Source organism: Mustelus asterias, chromosome 13 (genome assembly GCF_964213995.1).
Source record: "Mustelus asterias chromosome 13, sMusAst1.hap1.1, whole genome shotgun sequence".
Lineage (NCBI taxonomy): Eukaryota > Metazoa > Chordata > Chondrichthyes > Carcharhiniformes > Triakidae > Mustelus > Mustelus asterias.
In genome coordinates this window covers 82,434,873-82,450,346 of record NC_135813.1, presented here as the reverse complement: position 1 = coordinate 82,450,346, position 15,474 = coordinate 82,434,873, and the positions used below count along the sequence as shown (strand labels likewise).

The 15,474-nt window shown below is 47.9% G+C and overlaps 1 protein-coding gene across 1 annotated transcript in view; it reads right to left on the bottom strand.

Annotated features, from left to right (window-relative positions):
• The window catches only part of adgrd1 (adhesion G protein-coupled receptor D1), a 273,065-nt gene that overhangs the window by 143,936 nt on the left and 113,655 nt on the right, over positions 1 to 15,474 (bottom strand). The window contains exons 14-15 of the mRNA XM_078227665.1: positions 13,588 to 13,661; positions 10,776 to 10,899 (exon numbers count right to left, since the gene is read on the bottom strand). Coding sequence (XP_078083791.1) covers positions 10,776 to 10,899; positions 13,588 to 13,661 — 198 coding nt within the window. The remainder of the gene's footprint in view (positions 1 to 10,775; positions 10,900 to 13,587; positions 13,662 to 15,474) is intronic.

Here is a 15,474-nt window from a genome sequence, read left to right as displayed (position 1 = left end):
CTTTTCGAGGCCAGCACATCCTTCCTTAGATATGGGGCCCAAAACTGCTCACAATACTCCAAATGGGGTCTGACCAGAGCCTTATACTTCCTCAGAAGGACATCCCTGTTCTTGTATTCTAGCCCTCTCGACATGAATGCTAACACCGCATTTGTCTTTCTGCAGCCCCCCTGCTTCCTCAATACTACCTGTCCCTCTACATATCTTTGTATCATCTGCAAACTTAGCAACAGTGCCTTCAGTTCCTTCTTCCAAATCGTTAATGTATATCGTGAAAAGTTGTGATCCCAACACTGACCCCTGAGGCACACCAGTAGTCACCGGCTGCCATCCTGAAAAAGACCCCTTTAGCCCCACTCTCTGCCTTCTGCCAGTCAGCCAATCCTCTATCCATGCCAGGATCTTACCCTTAACACCATGGATTCTTAACTTATTTAACAGTCTCCTATGCGGCACCTTGTCAAAGGCCTTCTGTAAATCTAAATAAATCATGTCCACTGGTTCTCCTTTATCTAACTCCCTTGTTATCTCCTCAAAGAACTCTTAACAGATTTGTCAGACATGACCTCCCCTTGACAAAGCCGTGCTGACTCAGTCCTACTTTATCATGCACTTCCAAGTACTCTGCGATCTCATCTTTATTAATGGATTCTAAAATCTTGCCAATGACTGAAGTCAGGCTAACCGGCCTATAATTTCCCGTCTGCTGCCTCCCTCCCTTCTTAAACAGCGGCATTACATTAGCTACTTTCCAGTCCTCTGGTACCCTCCCTGCCCCCACTGACTCCTAAAATGTCAAAACCAATGCCTCCACAATTTCCTCAGCTATCTCTTTTAGAACCCTGGGGTGTAGTCCATCCGGTCTAGGTGATTTATCCACCTTCAGACCTTTCAGTTTCCCCAGAACCTTCTCCTTAGTAATGGCTACTACACTCACCTGTGCTGCCTGACTCTCCTGGAGCTCTGGCATCCCACTGGTGTCTTCCACCGTGAAGACTGATGCAAAGTAACTATTCAGTTCCTCTGCCATTGCTTTGTTTCCTATTATTACTTCCCCAGCCTCATTTTCCAGTTGTCCAATGGCTATTTTTGCCTCTCTCTTACCTTTTATATATTGAAAAAAACTCTTCCTACCTTCTTTTATATTACTAGCTAGCTTACACTCATATTTCATCTTCTCCCCCCTTATTGCTTTTTTAGTTGTCCTCTGCTCGCTTTTAAAGGCTTCCCAATCCTCTGCCTTCACACTAATCCTTGCCACTTTGTAAGCTTTTTCTTTGGCATTTATGCTGTCCTTGACTTCCCACGTCAGCCATGGATGCTTCATCCTCCCCTCAGCATGTTTCCTCCTCCTTGGGATGAATTCCTGTTGAGCCTCCCGAATAACTCTCAAAAACTCCTATATGCCTTGTCTATCTCCCGATTGCTGTTCCACTGTCTTCCCTGCGAGGCTCCCTTTCCAATCAACTCTGGCCAGCTCCTCCCTCATTTCTTTGTAGTTACCTTTATTTAATTGTAATACCGTTACATCTGATTCCAGCTGCTCCCTCTCAAACTGCAGGGTAAATTCATCATATTGTGGTCACTGCTCCGTAAGGGTTCCTTCACCTTAAGTTCCCTAATCAAGTCTGCCTCATTACACATCACCAAATCCAGAATTGTCTGCTCCCGAGTAGGCTCTGTCACAAGCTGCTCCAAAAAACCATCTCTTAGACATTCCACAAATTCCTTTTCTTGGGATCCACTACCTACCTGATTTTCCCATTCCACCTGCATATTGAAGTCCCCCATGATTATTGTAATATTGCCTTTTTTTATATGCCTTGTCTATCTCCCGATTTATTTTCTGCCCCACATCCTGACTACTGCTCGGGGGCCTGTACGTAACTCCCATCAGGGTCTTTTTACCTTTACGATTCCTCAACTCTACCCACAGAGATTCTATGCCTTCTGATCCTCTATCACTTCTTGCTATCGATGTAACTTCATTCGTTACTAACAATGCAACCCGGCCCCCTTTGCCCATCTGCCTGTCCTTCCGATAGGACACAAATCATTGGAAGTGAAATCCTTAGTGAAGACAGATGTTAAGTATGTGTTTAATGTATCCACCATTGCCTTACTTTCCATTGTCAATTCCCCAAATGCACTTTCTATCAGATCAATGCTCACTTTGTGACACACAAATAACAACAGAAACTCTAACTATCCATCTTTATATTATTAGCTCGTTTTCTCTGTAGTATTTCCCTCCTTATCAATCTTTTTGTCATTCTTTGCTGTTCTTTATATTCTTTCCAATCCTCTGACCTGCCACTCGTCTTTGCTCAAATATATCAGGGGTGATCCTCCCAAAAAAATTCTAAGTGCTGAATTCATGTGAGAACGGGAGTAACTCCGGCTGATTTTCAGGTTGAATCTCCCTCACTCTGAGCGTTGCAGAGTGCCCGAGCGGGATTCCCCCTGAAAATCAGGGGACGGGGCCCATTCCCGCTGCAGAGGCCGGCAGCGTAACGCTGAGCGGACCATTGCACATACTCTGATCTGTCAGAGCCGAGATCGGCGCATGCACAGTGGCCCCGCACTGCCGGCCTCCCGATTGCTGGCCAGCCCCGCAATCCCGCATCGCTGCCCCTCCAACCTCCCCCCGCACCCCAAACACCCCAATCGCTGGCCTCCCAGAAATCTCCGGGCAAGACCCGATGTCCCCACCCGGGCAGCTCTGATCTCCCCGACCCCCTCCCCGGCTGTCCCAAGCCCCCCCCCCCCACTCAGATGGCCAGTCCCAATCACCCCCTTCCCTCCCACTCACAGCGATCTTTTGGCAGATCGTCAGCGGGATCCACCAGCCCCACCAATCACCCCCTATAGCCCCTGTCCCAGTAGGCCCCACTCCTCTGGCCCCATCCCCTTGGCACTGCCCGTGTCCAGGGGGGCTGTGCCAAGATGCACACTGGGCATTGCCACTTTGCCCCTGAGGCAGTGCCAGGGGGCCAGGCTGCTGCTGCCCCAGGAGGCACTCCCTCCCCTTTACCCCAACATCCTGGAGGGGGGGCCTCAATGTTCCCTCCTGCGGGGTTGGGCTGCCAGTGCCCCATTAGTAGGAAACTTGTAAACCCAAGTGGAGTGAACCACTCCTGGTGGGACAGGGAGACGCTATCGGGCCCAGAGACGTCAGACCCGGGCCTGCTAGTAGGATGGAAAAATTTAAATATTTAAATCAGCTCCATGCTGATATCCGGCACAGAGCTGCGGCCTGGGAGAATCACCCCTGTATTTTCTCTTTAAATTTAATACTGTCTTTAATATTTTTAGTTCACCAAAGATGATGGGACTTCCCCTCAGAGTTTTCCTTTCTCATTGTAATGTAAGAAGTCTCACAACACCAGGTTAAAGTCCAACAGGTTTATTTAGAATCACGAGCTTTCGGAGCGCTGCTCCTTCATCTTCTCCACTCACCTGAGGAAGGAGCAGTGCTCCGAAAGCTCATGATTCCAAATAAACTTGTTGGACTTTAACCTGGTGTTGTGAGACTTCTTACTGTGCCCACCCCAGTCCAACGCCGGCATCTCCACATCATTGTAATTTGTCTATTCTGTGTATCCTGACCTATCCCTTTAAATATCTGTCACTGAACCTCGATTGATTTGTCCCTTAAGCACATTTGTCAGTTTATATTAGCTCGCTCCATTTTCAAGACCTCATAATTGCCCTGATTTAAGTTTAAAATACTTGTCTGGGACCCACTCTTCTCTCCCTCAAACTGAATGTAAAGTTCAACAATATTATGATCACTGCTACCTATGAGGTTATCAATTAATCCTATCGCATTGCACAATACCAGGTCTAGTATAGCCTGCTCTCTGGTTGGCTCCAGAATGTGCTGTTCTGAGCAACTACCCTGAAACATTCCATGAACTTTTCACCTATGCTGCTTTTGCCATCCTGATTTTTCGAGTCAAAAGAGAAAATGCTGGAAAATCTCAGCAGGTCTGGAAAAGCTTTGACAAAGGGTCATCTGGCCTGAAACGTCAACTCTTTTCTCTCCTTACTGACGCTGCCAGACCCGCTGAGATTTTCCAGCATTTTCTCTTTTGGTTTCGGATTCCAGCATCCGCAGTAATTTGCTTTTATTTGATTTTTCCAGTCTATGTGTAGATTAAAAGTCTCAGTGATTATCACTGACAAGCTGCCATTATCACTTCTTATCTACTCTCTCCTAATTTAGTTACAATTAGGGAGTGTGTACACCACTCCCACAAGTGGCTTCTTGGACTTTATTATTTCTCATCTTAAAATAATTATTAGCCTTTCCTCCGACAATCTCTCTCAATGCCCCCATGGATAACCTCATCTAAGACCCACAATGATGGTGATAGTGGAAAATGCAAAAAATAAACTTCAAGAGCCCAGCGACTGGAAAAGGCAGCGAGAGAAATGACTGCGGGACGAGGGCAGCTTGGGAAGAATGCAAACACAACTCAAAGAAAAGCCAGTGTGAAGAAAAGCCTTGGAGAAAATCTTCCCCTTACCAGAGTGCTTCGACCAGGAGGCCCAGATCAAGCCGAGAAGGCAGAACAGGCATTGTAGGTGCACCAGGTACAGAATCACTTTGGCACAAGCGGTGAAGATAAGCAAGGAACTAGTCAGTGTCCTTCTCTACACCATAGGCTGTAGTGCAGACGGTGTAATGGTCAAGTGGGGCACAAGCGAAAAGTCACGAACAAATGAAGATGTTCCAAAAGCCTTTGACACATATTTCACCCTTAAAAGGAAAACCATCAAAGCGTAGACATTGGGGCCTATTTTAACATTTTGATTCTCGGTGCTGGGTGGACTTGAAACTGGGAGTGTTTCAGATCCAACTTTTAGGGCCCGATTTTACCATCGCATTGCGCCCGTTTTCAGGCGCAGAAACTTGGTAAAGTCGGGCGTGAAGTGAGTATGCGTCCGTGTCCACGCTGTTTTCCCCTTTACCAAGGCCCGAAAATGGCCGCGATTGGGACCGCCCCCGAAAGGGGCACAACGGCGGCCATTTAAATGCGTCCAATGGCTCTCTGCTGGAGATCGGCAGGGGAGGGGGTGGAAGAGGGGTCCGCTGCCATTCTGCCTGAGATAGATGGCGGGGGGGGGGGGGGGAAGTGGGGTCCGCTGCCACTCTGCCTGAGATAGGTGGGGGGAAAGGGGGGTCCGCTGCCACTCTGCCTGAGATAGGTGGGGGGAAAGGGGGGTCCGCTGCCACTCTGCCTGAGATGAGTCGGGGGGAGAAGGGGGGGAGGGGCCTATGATCAGTCTAAAAGTCGGATCTGAAACACTCCCAGTTTCAAGTCCACCGAGCACTCAGAATCAAAATTATAAAATAGGCCCGTTCTCAGGCGCCCCCACATGCACTCTACCTGAAAAAATATCAGCAATTCCGAATCGCACTGCTGAGGCCTGTGGGAGGGGCTTAACGCGCCTGAAATCCTGCAGCTCCGATCGGCACCTCCAACTGCGCATGCGCAGAACAAAATGATAGAATACGGCTCCCTGCCACATCACTCCCGGACCGGATAGTGCCTCCCCCTGGCCCCCACAGACATTGCCCCATCCCCCAACATTACTGACCCCCTTATCCCCCACACCCCCACCACCCAGACCGATCGAGGGCCCCTCCCCCTTCTCCCCCACGCACCAATCTCAGGTAGAGTGGCAGCAGATCCCCCCTCCCCCCCCCCCCCCACTGATCTCAGGCAGAGTGGCAGCGGACCCCCTCCGCCCCCCCCCCCCACTGATCTCAGGCAGAGTGGCAGCGGACCCTCCCTTTCCCCCAACCGATCTCAAGCAGAGAGCCACCAGACACTCGGCACTTACCTCCTCACTAATTGGAACGCCCGAATCGGACTTTTGGTGAGCATGTCTGTTTTGCGCTGAATCTGGATGGGTGAACGCGGTGTTAAAGGGGGAAGTGCCGGTAAGGTTGGGCGTGCAGCTCATTAAGTCAATTTAAATGCATGCAAATGGATTTAAATGGCCGTCGCGCCCGTTGGAACTGGTGTGGAGGCGGGCGCGGATCGCGCTACTCTCCTCGCGCCCAACTTTACCAAGTTTTTGTGCCCAAAAATGGGTGCAACGTGATGGTAAAATCAGGCCCCTTATTTTCAATGGCCAAAAAACAAACTTTACATTAAACACCGGGACCGGATTTTCAGTTCTTTCGCACACAGAACAAAGGCAAAAGTCAGAATTCTTTCAGCCATCAATCATACGACTCCATGATCCAGGAGGCATTCAAGGGCGGCACGGTAGCACAGTGGTTAGCACTGCTGCCTCACACGCCAGGGACCCAGATTCAATTCCGGCCTCGGGTCACTGTCTGTGTGGAGTTTGCAAATTCTCCCCGTATCTGCGTGGGTTTTCTCCGGGTGCTCCGGTTTCCTCCCACAGTTCAAAGATGTGCGGGTTAGGTTGATTGGCCATGCTAAATTAACCCAAATGTCAGGGGGATTAGCAGAGTAAATATGAGGGCTTAGGGGAATAGGGTCTGGGTGGGATTGTGTTCGGGCAGATTTGATGGGCCAAATGGCCTCCATCTGCACTGTGGGGATTCTATGATAACTGAAGGTCAAGGGGCAGTTGACTACTAAACTTCAGTACAGAGGAAGAGAACTCACAGAAACTCATATGTGATCCACAACCAAGAATGTTCACTGTTCAGCAAAAACCTTGCACAGATCCAGAACCCATCCATAGAATAGATGAACTGGGAAACCAAAACAAACTGCGCTGTAGAACTCTATGGGCAGAATTTTCTCAGAAATACAGGAGGTTTTCTCGCCTGTTTTTTCAGTGAGGTTAAGTCTCACGGAGGACACTGCAATACAAAGGCCATAATGTGAATCTCGCCAGTAGGGAGGTGGAGTCTCAGCCCGCCATGAGGTCGGCTGCTGAGTCCCAGGTGCGCTATTGCGCAGGTGCCCTGGTCTCCCAGGATACGGTGTACTGGGAGATCTGTTAGCCCCACCCCGGACATTGTCCTCTCCAAATGCCGGCAATCTCCCTCGAATAAACCCATAAGCCAGCCTACACTGATTTCTGGGGATGAGAATTCCACTAACTAATGACCGTTAATACCCCACCCGGTCTAATCCCACTCTCCCCCACACTCTTTCATACCAGCCTCAACCCTAGACCAAGTATTCAAGTCTCTGGAGGGAAACATGAACCCACAAACCTTTTGACTTCAAGGTGCGAGTGCTACCCACTGAGCCGCAACTGACTCCATCCCGCTGAGCACTCAGAGTGATTTTTTAATATTTTGCTTTTCCAAGCAATGTCCTGATTCTCTTGTCAAGGAATTGATTCAGGGTTCTGCTTCCAACAACTGTGTGTGAAATAAAATCTATCCGCCCTTTAAATATTTTATATTCTACTCTGATGGAGGAGGTTACAGAGATAGGGAGGATTGTAGGAGCTGGAAGAGGTTACAGAGATAGGGAGAGTTGTCGGGGCTGGAGGAGGTTACAGAGATAGGGCGGGGGTATAGGGGCTGCAGGAGGTTACAGAGATAGGGAGAGGGTGTAGGCACTGGAGGAGGTCACAGAGATAGGGAGGGGGTGCAGGGGCTGGAGAAGGTTACAGAGATAGGGAGGGGGTGTAGGGGCTGGAGGAGGTTACAGAGATAGGGAGGGGTGTCGGAGTTGGAAGAGGTTACAGAGATAGATAGGGAGGGGGTGTAGAGGCTGGAGGAGGTTACAGAGATAGGGGGGGTTTCAGGGGCTGGATGAGGTTACAGAGAAAGGGAGGGTTTTAGGAGCTAGAGGTGATTACAGAGATAGGGAGGGGGTGTGTGGGCTGGAGGAGGTTACAGAGATAGGGCGGGGGTATAGGGGTTGCAGGAGGTTACAGAGATAGGGAGGGGTGCAAGAGCTGGAGAAGGTTACAGAGATAGAGAGAGGGTGTAGGGCCTGGAGGAGGTTACAGAGATAGGGAGGGGTGTAGGCACTGGAGGAGGTCACAGAGATAGGGAGGAAGTGCAGGGTCTGGAGAAGGTTACAGAGATAGGGAGGGGTGTAGGCACTGGAGGAGGTCACAGAGATAGGGAGGAAGTGCAGGGTCTGGAGAAGGTTACAGAGATAGGGAGGGGTGTAGGCACTGGAGGAGGTCACAGAGATAGGGAGAGGGTGCAGGGACTGGAGAAGGTTACAGAGATAGGGAGGCGGTGTAGGGGCTGGAGGATGTTACAGAGATAGGGAGGGGGTGTCAGGGAAGAGGAGAATACAAGACACTTTAATAAGACGATAAAAGTAAGTTATTTTTCATTAATGAAACTGTCAAAGCATTGGGAGCAGAACGATTTAAAAGGGTAGTGCTCTTTTGATAAATGGCAACATCACAAATCAGTGAAATCCAATCTATTTTAAGAAGTGAATCTTCCAACATACCTTGCAGAGTTTGTTCTGCGCTATTGGATATTGAGAAATGAAACAGCTCGAGTGAGCACATGCGGAATGATCTTATTGCCAAGAAGTGGAATTTGAATCTAGCCAGATATGGTTTCCTGAGGCTAATATTTATCACTCAACTGACACTGTTAAAGAAACAGATGAACTGGCCATTTACCTCAATGCTGTCTGTGGGATCTTGCTGTGCACAAATAGAAGGCCAGGTTTTCCACATCACAGCACTGTCCTCACTTCAAAAGTATTTCACTGTCTCTAAGAGGCTTTGGGATAGCCTCAGGATGTGAAAGGTGCTATGTGAATTCAAACTCTTCCTTCTTTCCTGGCCCTTCTTTCCTGCTTTCTCGTGTGAGATCATTGAACCCTCCAGCTCCTGGCCACTGAAACTCAGAGAAGAGCCTGGGTGGCCAGGGGTAGTCTTAATGTTGATAGGCTAACAACAGGGTCTTGCTGCCACCATTGAGTTCCTAGCACGTGGGGGACTGGGATTAACTCTTTCAGCAATGAGTTACTGAGGAAGGCCACCAGGGGTCAGTGATGGTCACAACATAAAGAGAGGCTTCTGCCTCTCACCTTCACAATGCGCAATATAAAACTCAACCAATCACTGATGGTCTAACGTCTTCTGTGTTTCATCACTGGCTTCACTCAGTTGCTTTCACATTCGATCCTCAAGATCGCAAGAAACTACAAAAGGTCGTGAACGAAGCCCAGTCCATCTCACAAACCAGCCTCCCATCCATTGACTCTGTCTACACTTCCCACTGCCTCGGCAAAGCAGCCAGCATAATTAAGGACCCCACGCACCCTGGACATTCTCTCTTCCACCTTCTTCTGTTGGGAAAAAGATACAAAAGTCTGAGGTCACGTACCAACCGACTCAAGAACAGCTTCTTCCCTGCTGCTGTCAGACTTTTGAATGGATCCACCTTAGATTTTTTCCTTTTGAGAAACTTCCTCTTTGGACTGAGGTGAGGAGAAATTTCTCCACCCAAAGGGTGGTGAATGTGTGGAATTCACTCCCACAGAATGTAGTTGAGGCCAAAACGTTGTCTGATTTCAAGAAGAAATTAGATATAACTCTTGGGGCTAAAGGGATCAAGGGATTTGGGGGGAAGGGGGGATCAGGATATTGAATTCGATGATCAGTCATGATCAAAATGAATGGTGGAGCAGGCTCGAAGGGCCGAATGGCCTCCTCCTGCTTCTAGTTTCTATGTAAACTCATGCTGATTATTCTTCATGTCCAATCTCATTCTCAATGTTACTCGGTACATTTGGACTCTCTCCCTTTTTCTAATTAATTTTTCTCTAATTCCTCCCTTAATGTGCCTGGTTGCAATCTCTCCAGGTCAGAGCTTTGGTTCTCCATTATTATTCTAGAATTGTAGATTTAGGCAGCACTGAGGGTGACCATTCGGCCCACTGTACCTGTGTCAGCCCTTTGAAAGAGTCCCATACCCCCTCCTCTTCCCCCAGAGCCCAGCAAAATGTTCCTTTTAACCCAGTTCCTAATTCCCCGTTTGAAAGTTCCTGTTGAATCTGCTTCCGCCGCCCTTTCAGAAAGCGCCTTCCAGATCACAACAACTTGCTGCGTAAAAACATTCTCATCTCCCCCTCTGGTTCCCTTAAGTTAATCTTCCCAGCTACTGGTTTTCCTTATTCCCTGTATCAAAGCATTTCATAATTTGGAGTCTTCATTAAATCTTCACTTAACTTTCCCTGTTCTAAAGCAAACAAACCCAGCTTCTCCAGTCTCTGCACATAACTACAATTCCTCCTTAGTGACAGGATTAAATAACTCAGTCCCTCAAGCCAGTTCTGTTGTTTAGTTCGATCATGGCTCATCTGTTTTAAGTCCATTTTCTAATCTTTACTGCCCCTGCCAATCAAAAATCTATTGACCCCCCTCACCTCAACAGCATCTTTGAATCAAAGAACCTCTCCAGTGCAGAATGGGACATTCAGTGCATCAGGCCTGCACCAACTCTCTGACAGTGCACCTTACCCATGACCTCTCCCCTGCCCTATTTTTGTAATCCCACACATTTACCCCACTAATCCCACTAACATCTTTGGATACTAAGGGACATTTTACCATGGGCAATCCCCCGAACCTGCACATCTTGGTTAGCATGGTTAGCACTGCTGTCTCACTGATAATTTACCCAATTTGACTTGTGGGATCTTACTCTGCACAGGATGGCTGCCAGTTTCACCCACAACAGTCACTGAACTTCAAGGTAGGGCCTCTGAGATGAATTGATTTGCTATTTGAGTGCTATTTGCTGGAAGATGTTTATTGATTTCTGATCGAGTGTTTAACCCACTCACCTCCAAAGGAACCACTTGCATGAGGATAGCAAAGTTGGTGAGGTGATTGCAGCGACAGACCGAGTACGAAATGTTCCCACCAATCCGAATGCAGCCTTCATTGGACCAAACAGCAGAGCCCGAGCTGTACAGAGGTTGAGAAAGATAAAGATCACTGAAGATTCATTACCAGCTCGAGATCGGGAGCCAGTTAACAAAGTATTGGCTTCTGAATTAATCAAACCATTCAGTATACATCAAAGGACATCATTCTTATAGGTCACTGGATGGACTGCATCTATAGCATTGGGCCCCACACACTGTGGGTGATACAGTGCACTGGGGAATGATTCAGCTGAGAGTTAGATGAATTAGATTCATTAGTTAAATTTAGATAAATTTAGATAAATGCAAAGTGATGCATTTTGGTAGATCAAACCAGGGCAGGACTTACTCAGTTAATGGTAGGGCGTTGGGGAGTTTTGGAACAAAGAGATCTAGGGGTACAGGTTCATAACTCCTTGAAAGTGGAGTCACAAGTGGACAGGGTGGTGAAGAAGGCATCCGGTATGCTTGGTTTCATTGGTCAGAACATTGAAAACAGGAGTTGGGATGTCTTGTTGAAGTTGTACAAGACATTGGTAAGGCCACACTTGGAATACTGTGCACAATTCTGGTCACCCTATTATAGAAAGGATATTATTAAACTAGAAAGAGTGCAGAAAAGATTTACTAGGATGCTACTGGGACTTGATGGATTGAGTTATAAGGAGTGGCTGGATAGACTGGGACTTTTTTCCCTGGAGGCTGAGGGGTGATCTTATAGAGGTCTATAAAATGATGAGGGGCACAGATCAGCGAGATAGTCAATATCTTTTCCCAAAGGTAGGGGAGTCTAAAACTCGAGGGCGTAGGTTTAAGGTGAGAGGGGAGAGATAGAAAAGGGTCCAGAGGGGCAATTTTTTCACACAGAGGGTGGTGAGTGTCTGGAACGAGCTGCCAGAGATAGTAGTAGAGGCCGGTATAATTTTGTCTTTTAAAAAGCATTTAGGCAGTTACATGGGTACGATGGGTATAGAGGGATATGGGCCAAATGCGGGCAATTGGGACTAGCTTAGTGGTTAAAAAAAAGGGCGGCCTGTTTCCATGCTGTAAACCTCTCTGACTCTATGAATGATGTAAGAAGTCTCACAACACCAGGTTAAAGCAGGATTAAACAACATCAGTGACTCACAGACTCGAGTTTGGTCTTATTTACATTAAAATAGTTTAGACAGAGATCTGGAAAGTCATGAAAGGACAGGGGAGTATCCCTGTCAGTAGATTATTCCACACGAGAGCATCACAATTTTCACCCCCAGTGAATGCTCGCAGGACTTCAGTAAGGTCTTTGACAAGGTCCCTCATGGCAGACTGGTGCAGAAGGTGAAGTCGCATGGGATCAGAGGTGAGCTGGCAAGGTGGATACAAAACTGGCTCGGTCAAAGAAGTGATGTGGAGATGCCGGTGTTGGACTGGGGTAAGCACAGTAAGAAGTCTCACAACACCAGGTTAAAGTCCAACAGGTTTATTTGGTAGCAAATACCATAAGCTTTCGGAGCACAGCTCCTTTGTCAGATGGAGTGGAGGGTAGCAGTGGAAGGGTGTGTTTCTGAATGGAGGGCTATGACAAGTGGCATTCCTCAGGGATCAGTGCTGGGACCTTTGCTCTTTGTAATATATATGAATAATTTGGAGGAAAATGAAACTGGTTTGATTAGTAAGTTTGCAGACGACACAAAGGTTGGTGGATTTACGGATAGCGATGAGGACCATCAGAGGATACAGCAGGAAGTAGATCAGTTGGAGACTTGGGCAGAGAGATGGCAGATGAAGTTTAATCCAGACAAATGTGAGGTAATGCATTTTGGAAGGTCTAATACAGATAGGAAATATACAGTAAATGGCAGAACCCTTAAGGGTATTGATAGGCAAAGAGATCTGGGTGTACAGATGCACAGGTCACTGAAAGTGGCAATGCAGGTGGAGAAGGTAGTCAAGAAGGCATACGGCATGCTTGTCTTCATCGGCCGGGGTATTGAGTTTAAAAATTGGCAAGTCATGTTGCAGCTTTATAGAACCTTAGTTAGGCCACACTTGGAATATAGTGTTCAATTCTGGTCGCCACACTACCAAGAGGATGTGGAGACTTTGGAGAGGGTACAGAAAAGATTTACCAGGATGTTGCCTGGTATGGAGGGTATTAGCTATGAGGTGAGGTTGGAGAAACTTGGTTTGTTCTCACTGGAGCGACGGAGGTTGAGGGGCGACCTGATAGAAGTCTACAAGATTATGAGAGGCATGGACAGAGTGGATAGTCAGAAACTTTTTCCCAGGATGAAATAGTCAATTGCTAGGGGGCACAGGTTTAAGGTGCGAGGGGCAAGGTTTAAAAGAGATGTAGGAGGCAGATTTTTTATACAGAGGGTGGTAGATGCTTGGAACTCGTTGCCGGGGGAGGGAGTGGAAGCAGATACGGTAGTGACTTTTAAGGGGCGACTTGACAAATACATGAATAGGATGGGAATAGAGGGATATGGTCCCCGGAAGGGTAGGGGGTTTTAGTTAAGTCGGGCAGCATGGTCAGTGCAGGCCTGGAGGGCCGAAGGGCCTGTTCCTGTGCTGTAATTTTCTTTGTTCTTAGTTCTTTGAAACCCTAGCACACACTCGATTGGCTGTGAGCCACCTTGGGCTATCTGCCGCTCATGAATATTTATAAATGCAAGCCCCTCCTGAAATGAAGGGGATTAGACTCTGATTTATTTCACAGGGAACATCTGCTCCAACCACTCACCTGAAATCAAGAAAGGCGCACCACAGATAGGCCTGGTTGGTTTTGTTCAGGGCATAGTGATACTGTGCTGGGGTCTGAAAGAGACGGAGAGCCAGACATTAGACTTTGTAGAATTGCAGAGGTTTACCAGAGGGTGACCCACTGGCCAGAGAGGGTCATTGTTTTCCAGTTCCTCCATCAAAGCCACTCATCATCCTGACAGCCTCTGATTCATCAACTCTTAAACTATCTTTCTTCCGGGTAAATTTGCCAACCTCTCCTCAAATTCCTCTGGAATTAAGATCCTGAGATTCCTGATGCCGGGAGTATTCAGTGTTTTGCATTGTAGCTGAAACCATTTACCACACTTAATAGAATCGAGATATCAGTAAAAACCAATTTTTTATTGGGTCAGGGTCAGGAAACCAAGGCAGGGGGATGGAGCTAAGATAGGAATCAGCCATGATCTCACCCAATGGCGGAACAGACTTGACAGGCTGAATGGCATCCTGCTGATCCGATGTTCCTTCCTCTGCTTTACCACACTGTTGTCAGAAAGACACTCCATCCAACACAGAGCTCCTCTGAACCTGAGCATTACATGCTACAGAAAGCTTTGATTATCTTCCAGGAATTAGTTAACCTCAGGAGATTCCATAGTATTTGCTGGAAGTACTTCCATTTTCAATCTTTTTGACCCAATCTCAGCTCTTGAGCCCTTCAGCAAACCTGGAGATATCACAGAATCCCGACAGTGAAGATGAGGCCATTCGGCCCTTCGCGTCTGCGCTGACTCTCTGACAGAGCATCTTACCCAGGCCCTCCCCCCTCACCCTATCCCCGTAACCCCACACATTCCCCATGGCTAATCCCCCTAACCTACACATCTTGGTACACTGAGGGAGAATTTAGCATCGCTAATCCACCCAACCAGCACGTCTTTCGGACTGTGGGAGGAAACCGGAGCACCTGGAGGAAACCCACGCAGACACGGGGAGAACGTGCAGACTCCGCACAGACAGTGACCCAAGCCGGGAATCGAACCCGGGTCCCTGGCGCTGTGAGGCAGCAGTGCTAACCACTGTGCCACCGTGCCACCCCAGACACCTGACAGTATGATACTTACCACCTCTCCTGATCAAGGGAGAAAGGTATCACTAATTGTCACATTTGATTTGATTTATTATTGTCGCATGTATTAACACACAGTGAAAAGTATTGTTTCTTGCGAGCTATACATATTTTTGAACGAGGCAGTCTAATTTTTGAACTGGAATTGTTGTTCTGAAATGTGATGAATTTTGGGGCTCTGCACTTTGCTGACGTGGCCAGCACTTGCTGCACATCTTCCCCCCCCTCCCCCGGCCCCCTACCCCCCCTCCCCCCCCCCGCCACCCACCCCCGCCCACTACCCCCCACCCCCTCCCCCCCCCGCCACCCGCCCCCTACCCCTCACCCACAAGAAGGTGGTGAGTGCCTTCTTGAACGGATATATAAATATTTAGGTTCAAGTTCTGAAAAACATATTTGGTATCGTGGGTTTTATAAACAGAGGAGTAAAGAACAAAAGCAGCGGAGTGAAGCTAAACATTTCTAATCCACAGATTAGGCCTTATCTGGAGAACTGTGTTTAATTCTGGGCACTGCACAATAGGGAGAATGTCAATGCATTGAGAGGGAGGAGAGGAGATTTCCCAGAGTATCGGGATGACAAGGATGTGGGGACAAGGATGAGGAGATAAGGAACTTTGGTTTAATGGAGACCTTGCAGAAGGAGGCCATTCAGCCCATCAAAACTGTACTGACTCTCTGAAAGAGCATCTTACCCTGGCCCTCCCATAGAACCATAGAAAATTACAGCTCAGAAACAGGCCTTTTGGCCCTTCTTGTCTGTGCCGAACCATTTTT